The sequence below is a fragment of the Mya arenaria genome, chromosome 8, assembly GCF_026914265.1.
Source record: "Mya arenaria isolate MELC-2E11 chromosome 8, ASM2691426v1".
NCBI lineage: Eukaryota > Metazoa > Mollusca > Bivalvia > Myida > Myidae > Mya > Mya arenaria.
The window spans coordinates 15,125,822-15,146,502 of NC_069129.1; the positions used below are offsets into that span (position 1 = coordinate 15,125,822).

Here is a 20,681-nt window from a genome sequence, read left to right on the forward strand (position 1 = left end):
CCAGTCTTTTTGTTGCAAAATGGCGTCGAAGAGTGATAAAATAGCGTTGATTACAGGAATCACTGGGCAGGTTCGATACATTTGAACATTGATTGCCCTTCTTATAGTCTATATTTCTGTGATAAAATGTGTTTGAAACATTTTGATAAAAAAAGACACGCAATCTCGATTGCATATCTTTAATTTCCATTTATTGACACGTCACCTCTCATCGGCCACATTAGCCATGATTAGGAATAAACTGCTTTGGTGACATATGACCTGAAATACATTTAGTGACATTTAACCTAAAATATTTATATTTTCTTTAATTTATCACCAGTTATTTCCAGCAATCCAGCATAAAATAAAATACATATTGTGACATTTAACCTTAAAGTATATATATTTTTTCCTTCAGATTTATCAAGTGTTCACTCCAACTATCTAGCATTAAATAACCACAGGCAGCAGTTAAGTTGACAGAACCCACCCTATGGACACCCCCCTCTAAAAAAAAATTCAAGACCAAAAATGATTGGAACATGATCATTTATTAGTCTAAAATAATAGACGTGTTATACGGGATTCTTCCAATCCCTAACGTCTAAACGGGAATGTGCAAAAAACGGGGGTGTTTTAAAAATATTGAAATTGTTTTAAGTGAAGTATTTTATGGTTGAAATTGATCATAAAGAGTTATATTCATATTTTACCATGTAAGTGAAATGTTATTTTGCACTGAACAAGCATTTAATGCATTAAAACAAGTTGTTTACCTTTCCAATAAAACGAAAGTTGACTGACACAGACAACAATTATGCGAAGGGGAACAACTCGATACAATCGTAATAACTCGGCCTCCTCTGACAAAGCTTCGAGATAGACCTCGTTATATAATCGTAACAACTCGGCCAATGGTCATGTTACCGAATGTATCCCATACATCAACATAGTGATCAGATTCACTATGTATTATTATTAAGTGGAGAACATTCCCTTCAGTGACTGTAGTATCACGGAACAACCTATTTTCGACCACAACCTATTTTCGACCACCCTCTAAATGTAGGTAAAACACTTCTATTTTGATTTTTGTGTCACTTCCGGTCAAAATAGGCTCCAATTGTTAACCATAACAGTAGAACTGTCAGAAAATTTCATTTGAAAAAGAATGGGAATGCTAGTATTAATTTTTTTTCAGTTTTACTTGAAACAACACAAATTGGTCACTTAATTAATGCCAAATTAAACCCTTCATTTAGAATAATTTCAGGTGTAAAATACTTCTTTAAAATCATGTTGGTTTTGTCTGCCAGATTTAACATATCTACCAGAGCCTAAAACCTATGCCCTATTGTTTTCTAATTAAAGTGCACAACATTAAAAGCACATCATAATATGGTATATTGCTTATTCTAAAATTAATGAAATTGATCTACATGTAACTATATTGAATTATAATTGGGCTCTCATTTATCATAAAATTATACATATTGCAGCCTAGGCAGGTATTATGAGGCTCATTCAGAGTTGGTCCAGTGATACCAGGGATCATGATGGGTGAAATTATCATTTTGTACCCATATGAAAGCCATTAGAAGGGATGATGCATTCCCTCTTGTGGTAATAAGTAACTATAAAGTGACTGTTTGGCAAATATGTCAACATTTTATTACTTTAAAAAAAAAAAAAAAATACACAGTTAAAACAAGTCATACAAATTAACATGAACAATACTGTGCACAAACTTTTGTTGTGAAGTATAATTAAAGGTCATGGTCGAAAATAGGTTGTATTTAGGTCAAATACAACATGTGACAGCCTCCATTTTGGATGCAAAATGTAAACAACCGACGATTGAAACAGATTTTATTTTTTTTGTTTTTTTTTTAAAGATGAATGATTGCTTGAAATGGTACGCACAAACATTATCTTTTATAATCACTTATTTATGATGGAAATCTAAAAATTCCTTAGGTGGTCGAAAACAGGTTGTTCCGTGATATTAGTCAGTGAACAGGATAATGGATTATATAAATGAATATTATATCTTGTGTGTTCTAATGTGGTTATACCACACATTTTCAAGAACCAAGAGCAAGGGATTGACTAGAAATAAAAAACAGGTTTATTGACTCAAATTTGCTTTAATCTCACCATTATTTCTGAAGCAAAATGAAAGGACCCAATTAGAAATACATTTCCATTAGTTAACAGATTGCAAAATATGTATTAAATTCACCATCTAAATCTTGATAAGTTGATACTGTCTAATTATGATATGACATTTTATTTTTCATTTGTCCATCATCCAACTGTTTTAACATTACTAATTTACTTTTATACTCCAATTCTATATATTTTAGGATGGTTCCTATTTGGCAGAGTTCCTTATCAACAAAGGCTATCAGGTATGTCTGTTTGCTTTTATTTAATGATATATAATTTAAAACTTAGTCCACATGTTATCAGAGCATAGCAACACCCATAACGCTGGCTAAATTAATTGTTAAGTAGTGCCCTCTGTTTTGCAGAAAAAATCAGACAGGCATTGGAGTTTGCACAGCATTGCTCTTGTTTATTAATATATCAATATATCATTACCAAAAAAATATCATGGTGACACCTATCATTATGCAAGAACTCAAAATGTGCACATTACATTTAACAAGTTTATTTGAATAATCTAGAAATGGAGTTTTTGCCCATGGAAAAAGTTTGATAAGTAATTTGTTCAATTATGTTCTAGTTCATGCTCTGACACCAGAACTACCATATCATTAATTATATATTGTATAATATTCTTGTTCTTGTTATCATGAAAAAAGAAACAATCTCTTGAGCAGTTAAACAGACATGTTGAATTTTTGTATCATTCTTGTATTCCCCTTTTCCCAGGTGCATGGTATAATACGGCGGTCAAGTTCATTCAACACTGGTAGAATAGAGCATCTATATACTGACCAGACAGCCCACAGTGGTGGTTGTAAGTATCCATTATCTCCTTAGCTTTGGAAAAAATAAGATACACCAGGGCTGTCTTTTCTCCTTTGAAATCATTTATGCATTCGGAAGTGACATGAATCGTTTACAATTTAGCCGAAAGCAACAACAATGCTGAATAATTTCAAACATGCCACGCATAACATAAGCATAGTTAAGGATTATGGTTTATTGTAAAAGTATAAAGCTGCAATAAAGGTTTTGTCAAAAACTGATTGTACTATCGATAATAAATACTTCAAATTTTAATTTACTTCAAATTGTAATGAATATAATGAATATGGCTAAAAAAAATGTTCAAGAAAATATTAAATATTAATTAATGGAGTGAAAATGCAAGTTGGAAGTGATAATATCCAATCATCTAAAGATTTGGTCTGACCTCAAACACTAGTTTGAATCAAATCATCAAATGTCTTTTTTAATTTATATGTTCATGTATGTATCTTGTAATTGATATATGATACTGCAAGACATTGTCCTTTGCATGAACCTGTATTATTATTAGTGCGTACCCATACATGCATTTACAGGTATGGCAGTGGTCGAAATTCGCACAAGCCCGCAAGCCCTGCACTGGTAAAATGTCTTCCGGGCTTGCTCAAATTCTGAAGTTTATATAGCAGTTCTTGTTCAAAAATATGATTCTATGCAATAGTATAAGAATCGGGCTTGTTTATCCGAAAGTCTAATTTCAATGACTGGTATGGTACCTGGTAACAGTTATAAGACAAACTGTCTGTTAACATAACTATATGCTATAGTTTGCAGTTAGATATACCTGTCTTGACTTTAAAGAATTACTTAGTTAAGTCTAACTGGTGCTTTATGAAAACTATTCAGCACATTCCAACTACAGCTGTTGCCCTATAAAATCAACATAATGTCCATAAATATATGATACTGCATCATTAAAAAAATATGCTTCAGTAACATGCTACCACTCCACACTGGTTATCAATAAAGTTTGTTTGTTTTGAAAATTGTATGATGATTTTAGTGCCTGTTACAACATTACCACAAAATGTTTATGTCAAAATGTTTAACATGTGCCATATAATACAGTGCATTGCATATGATTCTATTCAAAATTGAATACAAGTTAAATGTTACATGGTCATTTTAAGCTTGTCAGTTTTTTTATTAGAAAACAAATACAGTTATTGTCATAGCCTTGGGTTGTTGGCGCAATGCAAAACATTATCTTTGGGCATACAGTTACTCAAAAAACTAGCTTTGGTTCATCCTTACCATGATCCACCTCTCAATAATGCTGGCAGGAAGCATTTTCTAAATACTCACTGTTGTTGATGTTGTTCCAGCCATGAAGCTACACTATGGTGATCTGACAGACAGCACATGTTTAGTGAAGATAATCAGTCAAGTCCGGCCCACAGAGCTATACAATCTAGGAGCACAGAGCCATGTCAAGGTATATCATACTTTCCAGGAGCCCAGTATATCATACAATTAAGGTATATCTTGAAATTGACAATGTCCTCCTGCTTGTTAGGGGAAGTTAAGGAGAATCAGACCAGTCAACTTGATGACAATAGAATACCTCAGGATACAAATTTGTTAAAAAATATTTTGCTTGACCATAATGTGCTGGTAATTGTGTTCAAGTTTGTGGCAGACTTTGTGCAAAGAGTGTATGTATTTGAAAACAGCATGCTAGGTTATTTATTTGAACGCAGAATAGAGCACTTAATAAATGTGTGCCCATAATGGCCATCAAATTATTGCTTGCCTCAAATTAACATACCGTACATGCATATTACATATCACTGACCAGATGTCTTTAACATTACAAAACTACTTGAAAATATACATCCCGAAAACTGTCGGTGTGACGGTCCTGACTGGTAAATTTTGACTGGATCAGACTAAATTTAAAATAGGGTCAGTTTGTCTGAATGACAGTTTGCACGTCCAGTTGTAAAAACTAATTAAGATTTAATCTTTATCAATTATCAAACACTGCTTAAAAGTAAGAACAATTTATATGCCTGAATGACCCACTCTTTTTCTGAACTCGATCTCTGCTTGAAAATATACATGACTGTAAAGCATAAATATCCTTATAATTATTAGTCAATGTCAATAATCTTGCTTATACTTGGTTATGATTGATTTTGAATAGTACATGTACTTTATACAAGTTATTCAATATAGTATTCAATTGCTTTATGTATTTCATGGGTTGCAAAGTTTAATTGTTTTATTACCATACTGAACAAGTGTATTGTATGAATAAAATATAATTAATATAATCAGGTAATGTCGAATTATCACAAATAATATTGCATAATTTTGGAACCTATAATGGCTTTGTGGTCATACTTTCAATTTCTTTAGAAAACTATGTTAGAAAAACAATATAATGTATTTGATATTCAGCTATAATCACCAAGGTTATCATTGAAAAATTACTTACAAATACAGCATATGTATTTTCTTTCATGTTTATTTATTGTTACATACACTTAATTTACCTTTTAAATGCAGCTTTTTATTTTTTTATACCACTTATTTAAACATTTTATAAACTTTTTACAGGGCTTCCGTTAAAGGAAGTTTGGAAGTATATTACTCCCTAGAAATAGGTTAAAACTTCCAAAATTGATTCCTTGGAAGTACAAAAACTTCCATAATTTTAAAGAAAACTTCCAAAGTTAAAGGCTTGGAAGTTCAAAATATCAAAACCTGGTGTCAATATTACTTTTATGGTCACACTTTTAATCAGTCTTGAAGTAAAATGAATTATAATAATCAAAATCTGTGAATTTGGCAAGTTATAGTTGCATTTTTTTACATACCAGTTGAAATATTGTGGAAAAAAATCATTGTATTCGAGAGACTTAAACTTCCACATTTCAGTGAAAAACTTCCAATATTGATGGACAGGAAGTTCAGACTTCCAGTTTAAAATTCTTAATGGAAGCCCTGCTTTTTATTTTGATTGCATTATCAAAATTGCTTGACCAATTATTTCTGAATTGATAAGGATTTTAGTTGATTTCCAATCTCAAGTGTATTGCATGAACATTGTGAACATACTGTATTAACTAAAGCTACACAGTATAAGACATTTGAGAACCTATATAAGATTCCATACTTACATGTTCAGGGCTCTCACTAGGCTGAAATTTTTGGGAGAAGTGACTTCTCCCTTCAGTCAATTTAGGGAGAAGTGGGGAGACTTTAGGGAGAAGTGATACTTTTCGTAACACCTGATACAAAAACTATGCCATACCACACACCTAAGTTTACATTCACATTCAAATTAATTGCTATAACTATATAAAATGTTCACAAATAATGTATCATTTTTGGCTCAGCAAAAGTGTATTTGTCAATGTCACATAGTTTATCTCCAAATAGCATCTAAAATGAATCAAACACCAAGACAGCTAAGGATTTGAAACAATCAAAATGAACTGAGATTCCATACTTACATTGTTACATGTACATCTACATTGTATATATTTAAAGATGCACTCTTACGCCAAATAAGATTTACCACAATGAATACATTATTGTCAAATTATACCAAAAAGGATGAATAAATGTCAAAAACAATTGTTCTTACGAAGGATACCGAGTTTAATTTTGAAGAAAGGTGCAGGAAACCAGTATTTCTACCTTATGAGACAATAGTAGATCACAGTAAATCTTTTAGAACTCGCCAATCAATGAATATTTTTGTGTTTTCAGCTATTAAATACACGGTTACGATCTTGTTATAAGTAATTAATATTTTCCATAAATGCACTATTTAGTAAGTAGTTAAAGGTTTTTCACTCAAAATTTATGTTTGTTATACATGTGTATGTATTGATTTTGAATAAAAGTTTCACTTTGAACTGTATTAATTTCAGGTATCATTCGAGCTTGCTGAATACACCGCCAATGTAGATGCCCTGGGAACGTTACGATTGTTAGATGCTATTCGTACTTGTGGACTCACTGACCAGGTGAAGTTCTACCAGGCATCCACCAGTGAAATGTTCGGCAAGGTCCAAGAAATCCCGCAGAAAGAGACCACGCCTTTCTACCCGCGATCTCCATACGGTACAACTTAAGTTTTGAATATTTCTTTTTACAACAATTGTTAAACAAGATATTATTAAAACTTATTATCTGCTTTGCTGCAAATAATAGATTTGTGAGTGAAATAAAAATGAATTTTACTGTTTCAAATATATCAGTTTTGAAATTTTTGTTCTCTCTCACATCCAAACATCAGCACTACCATGGCTGGGACTCATTGATTCCAGAATAGAAATATGTTGAATTATATCTTTGGCATGTTTTAAGGAAACCTATAAATAAATGTCATTTTCTACCTTTTTTAGGCTTATTATAAAAAATTGTTTGCTTCAGTGTTAAACTCGAGAAATATTTCTTTTGGTGCTCATGTGATGAAATGTGTAAACGTGTTTTTACACAGGTGTGGCCAAGGCTGCTGGATTCTTTTGAACTTCAGAGAGAACATTTATGTTTTTTTTCCTACAGGTGTGGCGAAGGTTTACGGCTACTGGATTGTGGTGAACTACCGAGAGGCGTATAACATGTTTGCCTGTAACGGGATCCTCTTTAACCATGAAAGCCCAAGAAGAGGTGAGAACAAATATGATCAGGCTATTTATTATCAAGGCTTAAGGCTGCACTCTCAAATATTAAACATATTGACAACTTTTTGTTGTTGACTTGGAATGAGCCTTTTTTTTGCCGTTGGAAACCTTTGATATAAGACTAGTGACGAAAAAATCATTGCAGGTTTTCATATTTATGTTCAGAAATTTATTCTTGTGCAATTTTCTTTAAGGGTATTAAAGCTTCTAAAAATGAAATATTAGTTAACGAATGAAAATTTATATGGAAATCTGCGAATCGAGTTTTTGTCAGCAGTCTTATATCACTGGTTTGCAGATATTAACGCAAAAATTTACTCATTCCAAGGCAAAAAATAAAAAGTTGTCAAAATGGTAAATCAGTGAAAGTGCAGATTTAAGCTCTTTAGAGCTCTTAAGAATTGAGCAGGAGAGTTGGTCTAACAGAATATGTGTACATAAAACTAAATTGTGTGTGGTGTAAACTGTTCAACATAGAAGTCAAGGGCCGTTGCTTGTGACCTCTCAAAATAGACAGCCGTTATTGTTTCCATGCTTTATAAAATTTACTTTTCAAACCTGTTACTGTCAGAAGACTAGCAGGATTCTCTTCACTCTTCTAAATTGACTTACAAAACAGCTGGTCCCTATCCTCAGTGATATTAGAACAATCAACTAATAATAGCAGTTTTTATGAAAAAACAAAACAGATTCTCAATTTTGAGAATATCCAAACATGAAAAACAATTATTAACTAGTTGGTCTTACCCTACAGGAGAGACATTTGTGACACGGAAGATCACACGAGCGGTGGCAAAGATCATCCTGGGGCAACAGAAGGTGGTAGAGCTGGGAAATCTCGACGCCAAGAGAGATTGGGGACATGCTAAAGACTATATAGAGGTAAATTTTGAAGTTCTAGGTCGGTATTCACAAAACGTTCAGAGACCTATCCGAACTAACATCAGTTTCTTGATTTTTTTTATTGTCAAAGTAAAGTGTTAGGTTGTTTTATTATTAAAGTTTGTATTTTTTATTTTTCTAATCAGTGTAAGTGGTCTTTTTCCAGGTAAATAATATTTAACCAGTGAAATGCTTAGATAAGAAAGAAATGACTTACGTAAGGAAATGAATCATGATGTTTTGTGCATACTGGCAGAAATGCCGTGTCATTGCGAAGGTAGGTAAGCCCTACCAATTTTACAGTTGTCTTTAACCTATTATTACCTCCCTTTGACTGTGATGACCTGGTGAAAAAAATGGTCAGAATGTGTTATCTCCCTTAGATAAGTTTTAATGGACTGCCTCTCTGACAGCTGTTTTCCAGAAACACAGCCTAAATCTCAATATAAACTCTGCTGTATTCCTGCAAGCAAGGATGTCTGTCAGTCTGACTTAAGTGCATTGCCCTAGGGAAATGGGGCTGGGCGTTTTTAAATGGGAGTTTTGCCGAAAAAATAAACAAAAATTATTATTTCAGGGATGTGAATTGTCCGCGGATTCGTGGAATTCCGTGGATCTAATGGCCCCAGGGACACCGCCCCCACCACCCCACCCCCCAAAAAAATGAAATAAAAGATTTTTTTTTTTTTTATGATTAAAAAAGTAACTAGTGTGCTTTTGGTTGTTAGAGTTGATATCCCAGTTTGCTTCAAATTTAAAGTCAGAAGAACCCTCAAAAGAGCTTCTAAAAAGCCACTTTTTCTTTTACGGCGGTGTGCTTTTGACCCCAAAAGTGCCCCAAGAACCCATGGCCGAAATGGTTTCAGCCCTCCAGCTGCCAGGTCAATCACATCACTGTATTTTGAAATAAAATTTAAGATTATGGAAATTGATTTGTCTTGAAGACACTGGCATTAACATTTATTAGTAAACACAGGATTCCTGTGACAACTTATCACAGGCGCTTATAAGCAAATATAAAAAATTATTATCTTGGCCTTTTTTTGTCCAATTTTTTTTTTTTTTTTTTTTTTTTTCATGAACAGTACAACATAAAGGGAAATTTTGACACATTTTGTTCACATTTTAAAGTTGGGAATGACCTCACAATCATTTATTTGACTTTGTAGTTGATGTGAATCATTAAATTGGCCAAGATATGCCTCTGACCATTATTTAATTCCGAAGCTTTTCAATCAGGAATGGCCTCTGTTTTCAACTCCTCATTTTTCTTTTCTCTTTGATTTTCCTTTGTGTGACATTTCCAATGTCATTCATTGTAATTTCTGAGCAAAGAAATTGTTGGTGTACAGATAGAACAAAGTCTGGATACAACAGTCAACTATAAACAAGTTTTGAATGTTCAGTTTCCAGAGGAGTTTGTGTCTGTAGTTTTTCGCAAAAATATTAAGTTGAGTTTAGTGCACATTGTATGTTTTTTTATTCTTAACTGGATTATGGATATAAAAACCTTTATTTTTGAATTGCAGGCAATGTGGCTGATGTTGCAGCAGGAAAAGCCGGAGGATTTTGTGATCTCAATGAATGAAGCCCACAGTGTTCGAGAGTTTGTTCTTGCAGCGTTTAAAAAAGTCAACATTGACATTGTGTAAGTGCATCTAACAGTGGTCGAAATAAACTCAAGCCCACAAGCCCTGCACTGATAAAATGTCTTCCGGGATTGCTTATATTCTGAATTTTAAATAGCAGGCTTGTTAAAAAATTTGCCAAGCAAAAGTAAAAGAAGTTGGACTTGTTCATCCAAAAGTCTTATTTCGATGACTGAAGCTTCATTTTCAAGAATTTATAAGCAAATTAGCTGTTATAACAACTTATGAATAAGTTGTTTAGCTGTAGTTATTTTGCCATTTCCAATAAAGAAGAAAAATAATGGCAACAGCTGCTGGTTTCTTATAAGCTTGACAGGTTTTGGTGTCATTGTTGTTTTCATTGCCGCTGTGGTTGTTGTTCAGGATGTAAACCCATGCCCATAATTCAAGAAGTGTTTAAGCTATTGGCAAGGTCTGTATGTACACATCTGCCTTTTCAATTTAAGAGTGATTGTTTTATAAAATTGGACAAGCATTTGTAATCACACGGTCATTTGCAATTGTTTTATAAAATTGGACAAGCATTTGTAATCACACGGTCATTTGCAATTGTTTTATAAAATTGGACAAGCATTTGTAATCACACGGTCATTTGCAATTGTTTTATAAAATTGGACAAGCATTTGTAATCACACGGTCATTTGCATATTATTTCAGCTGGGAAGGAGAGGGAGTTTCCGAAGTTGGGAAGAACAAGGCCACGGGGGACGTCCTTGTAAAGGTCAACCCACGCTTTTACAGACCCACAGAAGTCGTAAGTACATCATAGGGGTTGAGGTTGTGTACACACTGTCACCGCCAGGGATTGAACCGAGGTATTTTTGGATAAGAGGTTGTGTACACACTGCCACTGCCAGGGATTGACTCGGGTATTTTTGGATAAGAGGTTGTGTACACACTGCCCCTGCCAGGGATTGAACCGAGGTATTTTTGGATAAGAGGTTGTGTACACACTGCCACTGCCAGGGATTGACTCGGGTATTTTTGGATAAGAGGTTGTGTACACACTGCTACTGTCAGGGATTGACCCGGGTATTTTTGGATGAGAGGTTGTGTACACACTGCCACTGTCAGGGATTGACCCGGGTATTTTTGGATGAGAGGTTGTGTACACACTGCCACTGTCAGGGATTGAACCCGGGTATTTTTGGATGAGAGGTTGTGTACACACTGCCACTGTCAGGGATTGAACCCGGATATTTTTGGATGAGAGGTTGTGTACACACTGCCACTGTCAGGGATTGAACCCGGGTATTTTTGGATGAGAGGTTGTGTACACACTGCCACTGTCAGGGATTGACCCGGGTATTTTTGGATGAGAGGTTGTGTACACACTGCCACTGTCAGGGATTGAACCCGGGTATTTTTGGATAAGAGGTTATGTACACACTGCCACTGTCAGGGATTGACCCGGGTATTTTTGGATGAGAGGTTGTGTACACACTGCCACTGTCAGGGATTGACCCGCGTATTTTTGGATGAGAGGTTGTGTACACACTGCCACTGTCAGGGATTGAACCCGGGTATTTTTGGATAAGAGGTTATGTACACACTGCCACTGTCAGGGATTGACCCGGGTATTTTTGGATGAGAGGTTGTGTACACACTGCCACTGTCAGGGATTGACCCGCATATTTTTGGATGAGAGGTTGTGTACACACTGCTACTGTCAGGGATTGACCCGGGTATTTTTGGATGAGAGGTTGTGTACACACTGCCACTGTCAGGGATTGAACCGGGTATTTTTGGATGAGAGGTTGTGTGCACACTGCCCCTGTCAGGGATCATACCCGGGTATTTTTGGATAAGAGATTGTGTACACACTGCCACTGTCAGGGATCAAACCCAGGTACTTTAGGATGAGAGGATGACAATATGCATTCTATAAATAACTGGCATAGCCCCACATAGATGATGGAGGCCTGGGCCTGCTCATTATTTTTAGAAAATGTGCTTTTGTAGGTAAGGGTATGCAGGAAAATTATTCTAAGGGTATTTTAAAGAACAGCTCCTCACCTCGTTGTTTTACAATGTAGCTATGATCATTGAAGCTTGATTAGTTCATAATAATCACCAATATTAAACTAATAATTGTTAAATGTTAAGATATGTATTCAATTATTAATAATATTTATGATATAATTATGTCAATTTTTCATATCAACTTAATGAAAACTGTTAAATATCCTGGCTATAGTTTCTTTGCAGTTCTGATTGCAGTTTTGCTATATTTAGCTTCATCCAAAAAATTATCGTTGCGATGGATAATTATATATAAGAAAGACTTTAACATATCTATAGAAGACCAGGATGTATTGCCTAGATAGTTATGTATAAGTCTATTGGAAAGTGTACAATAGAACTTAAAGGTACTCGCTCATGTTTTAAAACTAAAATTTAGTTTTCCCATTAATCTGAAAACACTTGTTTTATCATTATTTTACTCTATGATATCAAAATTGCAGAAAAATACAGTTATAGCATAAAAAAGTATTTTGGTTTTAGTGTGGTGCAAACCCACACCGGTAAAGAAAAAAATAGAAAACAATGACTAAACCACAAGGACACAGGGATTTTTACAAAAGTGATAGATATTTTGACCTCTTAACAATACATTGATAACATCATGTGATAATGACAATCAACCAATCATGCAACTACAAAACTGTACTTAAGTGAGTATTAGCATTGTTTATGCTATTAATGAAAATTGTTGTCTTCAATTACGATATTTGAGCAAAATAAACTTTTGCTAAAGGGTTCCAGCTTTTGGTATCTTAGTTTTAACACTCTTAATGATTTGCCTCTCTTTATTTTGTCATACAAAAAAGTGCATTTTACAAAAACATGAACAAATTCCTTTAAAGGATATTCATATATATTATATTTTAAGAACAACATTTACATTTTCAATTGACTATTGAAATACCTGTTAAAACAGGCAGTTTGAATTTCTGTTTATGTGCAGAAAATCTTAAACATGTATGTCATATATTTCCTTAAACTATCACCATGGCAATGATTTTAAAGGTCCTTAGACACACTCACACAGGTATTTTGAAAATGAAGTACACAACTCTTTTTTTCGTTTTTTATAACAGGATCTAACTGAGCCCAATATTGTAGTTTTATTAATTGTGTCCACATGTGCTTGTTTCGAAACATACTGATACTTCTTAAGGAAATAATCATGATGATGATCACAATAAATATATTTTATTCATAAAATCATGTTTAAGAAAGTAATTTTGAAATAAGAAAGAAGCTGTTTATGTGTTTTTTTCGTGAAATTGGGGCCAGATTTTCAAAATATCTTGTGTCAATGTAAACTTAATGTTAAAACATTTGTATTTATAAAAGTGCTCAACTTTGTGCTGCTATGAACTATTATTTTTAGTGATTAAACATGAAAGAGAAAATTATTTAATTGTGTTAATAACTTACTCTGAAAAGGTTTTTAATTATTGTTGTATTTCAAATAAAAAGCTGAAAGATTTTACATTTCATGACTTTTCGACCATTATAATTTTAAGAAAAAATAGTTTCTCAAGAGATTTAAGTTCTAAATTGAATGTAAAAATTTTTATTGTCAAAAGAATTATTTAAACTTTACAGATACTAAACTAACAATACTGACAAAGCAGTTTTTATGCTGTATAAATTCTGTTTATTTCTCTATTAAGGTAGATTTAACTACTATTAACTATTTGTGTATTTAGCACAAATAAAAATTGAACATTATACATATACATTGTTCACAAAGCAAAGAAATGATACATATTTAACAACATGTTATTCTTCTTCAAGAAATTTCCTTTATAAATATTGATACATTTTAATTGACTTAACATTTAAGAATATGTTTAGTTAACGAAAATATTGTATTTAAGTAAAGGTATTCTTGGGCTTAATTTTAAAAAGAAACATTTTAAGAGAAAGTAAATAGACAAATATGGTTATTGGACCTCTTTGGAGAACAATTTATTTTTTGTAAACATGCGCAATTATAAGAAATGTCCATTGAAGTGACCACAATGACTTGCAAATATGTTATAGCATGTTTTAAAAAAAGTCAAACTTGAAAATGGGATTTAAAAATACTTGCATAGCAATCTTATTTTTCAAACTTCATCTTAAAGGTACCCCCCCCCCCCCCCCCCCCCCCCCCTCCCCATTTCTTTTTATGTCACTCCATGACACTTTTTTTAAGTATTAAATTCTGGTTAAGTTGTACCTTTTTATTGACTGATGAATTAAAAGGGTGTTGGAAATTGACTGATGAATTAAAAGCGTGCTGGAATCCAATTGCAAAGCCCTAAAAGTTTGAATTGCACCTACCCCCTCCCCCCCAAAAAAAATAAATAAATATAAAATAAATAAATTAATTAATTACTGGCCCCAATTTTTCAAAAGATCTTAAGTCCCTTATTATTACAACAGGATTAACCTAAGCTCACCATTTTTGTTTTCAATAATTTCTTTCAAGTTTTTATACTTAAAATAAGAATTATCTTTATGAATTCCGAAGCACAATAAACAATTTTTCATTTATCAAAATTCAATTTAAGTATGTATTTCGGCTATTTGAAATAAGCTACTTAAGCCTGTTAAGCTTAAAAAGTTTGAGAAATTGGGGCCTGGGTAGGTTTGATTAGGTTTTGACCAATTTAATATGTATTTTCAATTATAATAATTATCTTTGCAACAGAAGAGATAGTCAATGGTTGATATTTAACATGTTATATGAATTTATCTTATCAAATGCATTATTTTTTCATTATTGCTTTTTGTTTCTGGTATATATACAAATGCCGACGTTCAGGATGTATGTAGTCATAATAAGTATCTTACCCTGGAGCGTGTATTAAAACATGTGTCAAAAGTTTATAAAACCAACAGCCAATGTTGAACGCCTGTTATTTGTCTGTTTACCGAGCTTTTAAATATTCATTAGCAATGTCAACTTCTTACAGGCTGCTATACTAATATCTTAAGGACTTTCTTCTGTTTATATAAAGAACAACAATTGAAAAGCATTATGATTAGTGTGAATATCATCACGTTTTGATTTTTAATTTTAATCCATGTGAGAACTACTTTTTAAGATAGACTTTTTTCACACCTGGCTGAAAGTTCTTATTGTGGGTCTTGTTTGCGTAGCAAAAATATTTTTACTGTTTTCTGTTAATACAATACTAAGATTTCAAGAAAACTAGCTAAATCATTCTTTGAAGTTTTAATCTGCAACACCTTTAATTATGTTTTGAATTTAATGTTGACTAATTTAAGGTACATTTTTGTAATACCATTCTAATGTTGAAATAATGTTTTTGTTGTTGTATCTTGAATTAAAGACAAATAGCATCAATTTTACGTAAGAATTTAAACTTTCTATTGTAGAAAATAAAAGTACTAATGATTGAAAAAGTTTAGTTTAAACTTTATTTATTTATAAATAGCATGATGTTGTGAGAAAGTGTGGTCTTGTGTTGTTGAGGAAACAGAGTTATCGTAGAAAACCCACTTGCCCGGCTTGGTGACCACAAACCAAACTCACATATGCCCAGGCCGGGAATCAAACCCAGGAAGCTTTGGCTTAGGAGCTTTGCTTTGGCTTAGCTTTGGCATTTGGCTAACCAATGCCCTAATTTGGCAACCAAATATTAAATGATTTAATTAAGAGAAATGTACAAAGAAAAAAACTAAATTTTGTCTGTTTAACTTTCAGGAATTCCTCCAGGGTGACTGTACGAAGGCTAAGACTGTGCTAGGTTGGACTCCAAACTATGACTTTGATGTAAGTGTTCAGCTTATTATATCTATGGAAAAGTGAATTGTGCACGATTATGGATCTATCTAAAATGGTCTAAAAAACCTTTTTGATAATTTTGAGTTGTTAACCAGAAATACATGTAATATAAAAATGCTTGATTTGTATGGAAGGGATCCTTGCGAAACATGTGCCAATTTCAAAAGAAATATCAATTTTCAATAGCAGGTTATGCTTTAATAAGTTCTAATGTTGCAATTATTCAGTTAATAAAGCCAAAAAATCATCTTTTTTATCAAAATCATGTGATATGATACAAATATATATGTGTACAGTTAAAACATAATTTAAGACTAGTTCATTGTTCTTTCTCCATTTGACAGAAACTTGTTGGCGAGATGGTGGAATCTGATCTTGACCTGATGAGAAACCGACCAATGGCTTAAACACTGTGATAATATCTCTATGAATCTGAAATGTGGGGGTTTAAAACATATATACCGGTACTGTGCATAGTAACCATGCAGATTGAATTTCATATAATATATTGAGGGTTAATATCAGTTTTTATGTTCAACAATGTGCATTGTTTCCATTCAAATTGTATTACATATAATATATTGAGGGTTATCTATTTTACTGTTTAATATGTATCTATATATTTATTTAATTTTTAGCATTCAGCCATATAATATGTTATGTTTGATCAAATATTGGATGATCATCTTGTCATTATTAGTTCATTATTCTTGAAATATGATTTCTGATTTTTTTGTTAAAATATTTTTCTGGCATTAATGCTCATTTCTTAACATCAGATACACAGGAGTGTGATTTGTTCGCTGATTTAGATCAAGTCACTTAAAAATATATTTTTTTCTTTTTAAATGATTAAAAATAATTTAAGTGGTTGCTTTAAGTTGTTTCTTTACTTAAAGTTAGTATTAACACTCTACACGTCTGCTTCCAATTTGAAGCCAGGAGAGCCCTCAAGAGAGCTTCTCAAAAGTCAGTCTTGCTTCTGCGGTAGCAGCAGTTTTGCACCCATTCACCAACATAGGGGACCTAAAGCGGGCCCAAAACACCCTTGCCGAAAAGGTTTTAGCCCTTCAGCTGTCACATCTGCCAAACTGGTTCATGCTTGATGTGTTGTATGCCTTTATGATTTCAAGGTGCATCTAGGTTTTTTACCAAAGAATTATTGATTTTTTTTTCTTTATTTTTCATTGTTATATACACTTATATATACATTGATTTAAATAAAAATGGCTATCAGTGCATATTTATAAAGACAATCAAACTGACTGTATCAATCCTATCATGATATTTATTACAATTAATACTGTCATATGAAAACAAATAAATGTATAATTTATAACTGTATAAACCAGTGGTCAAAATCTGGTTTTTATACAGCAGGGCTTGTTCAAAAATGTAATTCCAAGCAATAGTATATGAATTTTGGCTTGTTCTTCCAAAAGACTAATAACTAAAGATCTGTATTAAAGTAAGAATACTGTGGCATCTGCCCCCCCAATTCCTCAAAAATCAATAAAGATGCACTCTTACTCCCAAATTAGATTTACTAAAATTAATACAATTGTTTAAATATACCAAAAAGATAAATAAATGCCAATAAGCATGGTTCTTATGAAGGATTCTGAGTTTAATTTCAAAAGAAAGGTGCAGAAGTCATGGTATTTCTACCTTATAAGACAATAGTAGATCAAAGTAAATCTTTACCACTCACCAATCATTGAATATTTTTGCATTTTCATTTATAAAATATACAGTTAAAATCTTGTTATTAGTCATTAATATTTCCCATAAATGCATTATTGAGTAAGTAGTTAAAGGTTATGCTCAAAATGTTATTTTTGTCATACATGTGTATGTATTAATTTTGAATAAGAGTGTCCATTGAGGCATTACAGGAGTAAGCAATTTGTTTCACTTCATTTAGCCAAATAACTTACTCATACTTGATTAACATAACATAATAATTTATGGTGATTATCTTTAAAATAATTTCCTTTAAAAGTCTTACACATCTTAAAAATGATGATGTTAAACATCTTATACCAAAACAAAAATTCTGAGATTAGCTTGATCCTTTCTTAACAGACTAAATCGGGTTCGTGAAATCGGGGCCTGGTTGTTCCCATTTTTCAGATCTAAAGAATCATCGTTTGTGTTATATACATTCCAGTTTTATTGTGGCTTTTGTTTTTGTGTTTGATTTTCTGTTTATGTTATAGTCATTAAGTAGATTAAGTAAGGCATCTGATTCTTTCCGTTTAAAGTTTCATTGCAATATAGTTCTTCTATGATCACGAGTGAAAGTTTGATCTGTAAATGTAACTGGAAAACCATTTGTAAACCAATCTTCCAAGATAAGTTGAACGCACTTCCCTGAAAAATGTAAAATTTGAACGATACCATGTACATGTATTAATCATTTTGTCAGCAAAACTGTAGTAACTCATTCTGTTAATATTAGTAGTTACTTCTTTCTTGCAAGCTACCATTGATATACATTTGATTTTGACAATAGTATTAGCGGGTGAACATTTACATTTACATATATTTATGTTATAACTTAATTCAGTATTTAAAAAATCTTTCTTTGATTACATTTATTTGTTGAAGAAATTGCATTTCAGTTAGGAAACTCTGTCATTTCTATCATTATTAACCCTTTGCATGCTGGGTAAATTGTCGTCTGCTCAAAAATGTTGTCTGCTTTATTCTAAATTTCTTTCAATTTACTTAAAACTTTGGGGATATATTGACTGAGTGGCAAACAGCTTGGAACCTGACCAGGCGCTGAGTTACTCGGTGCCTGGTCTGGTTCCAAGCTGTTTGCAAAGCCTTTAAAATCGCCATCAGCAGCCTAAGGGTTAAACAGTGCGCTCATAACAATTTTTCTTCATAATACCGGGTATGTGGAAACTTTGAAGTCATTACATGACAATTATTGTAATGATATTGTTCTTGTGTAGCTCATAACCATATACATTGTTAATTTCTGCTTTTACATCTTGATTACTTTATAATACAGCTCAATGCTAAATGAGATGATAATAATGATTGAATGTAATATCTCTGATTTTTTTATTTGTTTATATACAATCTGTTTTGAAGGAAAATTATCTAACAATTAAAAACTGCTTTGATAAAGTCTGGATTGAATTGGAAATAATCCAAATTTTACATTGACATATATACTGTCTAAAATTGAATATGAAATATTCCCTGTTCAGGGTTCCCCCTTTTTCTTTGATTGTGTCCAGGGACCAATATAGTGTTTGAAAAAACACAAAAAGTTTTTTGTTTCTTTTAATACCATTGAAAATGCTGTTTATCAAAGTTGAAAAATAACATACTTCATTCATTTTTTGCATTTACTCTTTCAGGCATTTTAATGTCATTGTTTCAATTTCAGTGTCTCCATTGATCATGAATAACATTTTTCTAAACACTTATTTTCTGATATTTTTTTCATGTGATCATTTTTCCATTCCCATCTTACACACATGATATTGGGACAAACATTGTATTGTTCTTACTTTTCCTAAATGTAGTACTGGAAGGACTTTGTTTTAAGTATATCATTAATAACCATGAAATCCTGATATGTTTTATTTTAACTGATTAAAAAACTGTCCCATTTGATGCCATGTAAATTGAATCAGACTGCAATTTTTATCTATATGTAGAATAGTTTTCTAAGTAATGTTTTTGCTAAGCTTGTCTGTTTTGTCTGGTCAAAAAGCCTTGGTCATAAAACAAAAATATCATGTTATGAAGACCTGGAATTGAGTTCACATATTACCAGTCATAATATTATACTGAAATGTGTTCTAAGGTCTTTAATTCTGGCTTAAATTTTGTTTGAGTTATGTGCCTTTTTGACTGAAAACAGACAAATGTTGAAATCGGCTTGCAAGCATTGAGCATGGAATTCCTCTGGTGAGAGTTAGGTGTTGACAAGCGCTTGCAAGCATTAAGCATTGACATCTGCTAGCAAGCATTTAGCATTTACAACCACTTGAAAGCATTTAGCATTGACAACTGCTTGCAAGCATTTAGCATTGGCAACCGCTTGCAAGCATTGAGCATAATTGGTAACCACTTGCAAGCTTTAAGCGTTTACATCTCACACTTTGATTCATTCTTTAGGTAAAATAAACTTTAAGTTGATTGATTTTCTTACTTTTGTTTTACCAGTAATGGGATACAATTTTGTGTTGATATTTATATATAGCATATATCGAGGGGTGAAAGCGAAAAGGTTCTATCTGCTTCTTTATTTAATGTCACTTAGAACCTTTTCGCTTTCACCCCTCGATATGTGATTAACAAATTGTCTTATTTAACATATGCTTTTTGTGTTTCTTTACGTCATACATACAATCTCATATCTTGTGTTGCTTTTGCTTTTTTTGTCCTAAAAAGGGTTGTATGTATTAGTGAATAGTGATGCAGTATTTTTGCTTACTTGGGACATTAAATCATATTCACCAGTATTAATAAAGATCTTGGGAGAATATATGTGTGTTTGTTTGGACTTTAAATAAAAATCCGATTCGAAGGAAACTGTATAAACCCCTCGCCCGTTTTGCTCAAACAATTAAGTCTATGAAAGTTTCTTATAACAGGATCGATCTTGATACATTGTTTTTGTTTTGGTATAATTTGTGTGATGTAATTTTAAAGAGTTTTGGGACATTTCAAGGCCATCTTTTCTAATATAAT

The 20,681-nt window shown here is 32.5% G+C and overlaps 1 protein-coding gene across 1 annotated transcript; it reads left to right on the top strand.

Annotated features, from left to right (window-relative positions):
- On the top strand, positions 1 to 20,475 carry LOC128243789 (GDP-mannose 4,6 dehydratase-like). The gene is made up of 11 exons (XM_052961735.1): positions 1 to 70; positions 2,349 to 2,393; positions 2,881 to 2,968; positions 4,308 to 4,417; positions 6,867 to 7,059; positions 7,504 to 7,608; positions 8,377 to 8,504; positions 10,034 to 10,152; positions 10,811 to 10,907; positions 15,882 to 15,950; positions 16,307 to 20,475. Exons 1-11 carry the CDS (start codon positions 20 to 22, stop codon positions 16,367 to 16,369), a joined length of 1,068 nt encoding a protein of 355 aa, XP_052817695.1. The 5' UTR covers positions 1 to 19; the 3' UTR covers positions 16,370 to 20,475.
- The last annotated feature ends 206 nt before the right edge of the window (positions 20,476 to 20,681 follow it).

Excerpts from the sequence above, each read along its gene's own strand:
- LOC128243789 (XM_052961735.1), top strand. The coding sequence starts at position 20 with ATGGCGTCGAAGAGTGATAAAATAGCGTTGATTACAGGAATCACTGGG. Across the intron at positions 4,418-6,866 it reads GAGCACAGAGCCATGTCAAG|GTATCATTCGAGCTTGCTGA; the intron begins GTATATCATACT and ends TATTAATTTCAG. Across the intron at positions 15,951-16,306 it reads CTCCAAACTATGACTTTGAT|AAACTTGTTGGCGAGATGGT; the intron begins GTAAGTGTTCAG and ends TCCATTTGACAG.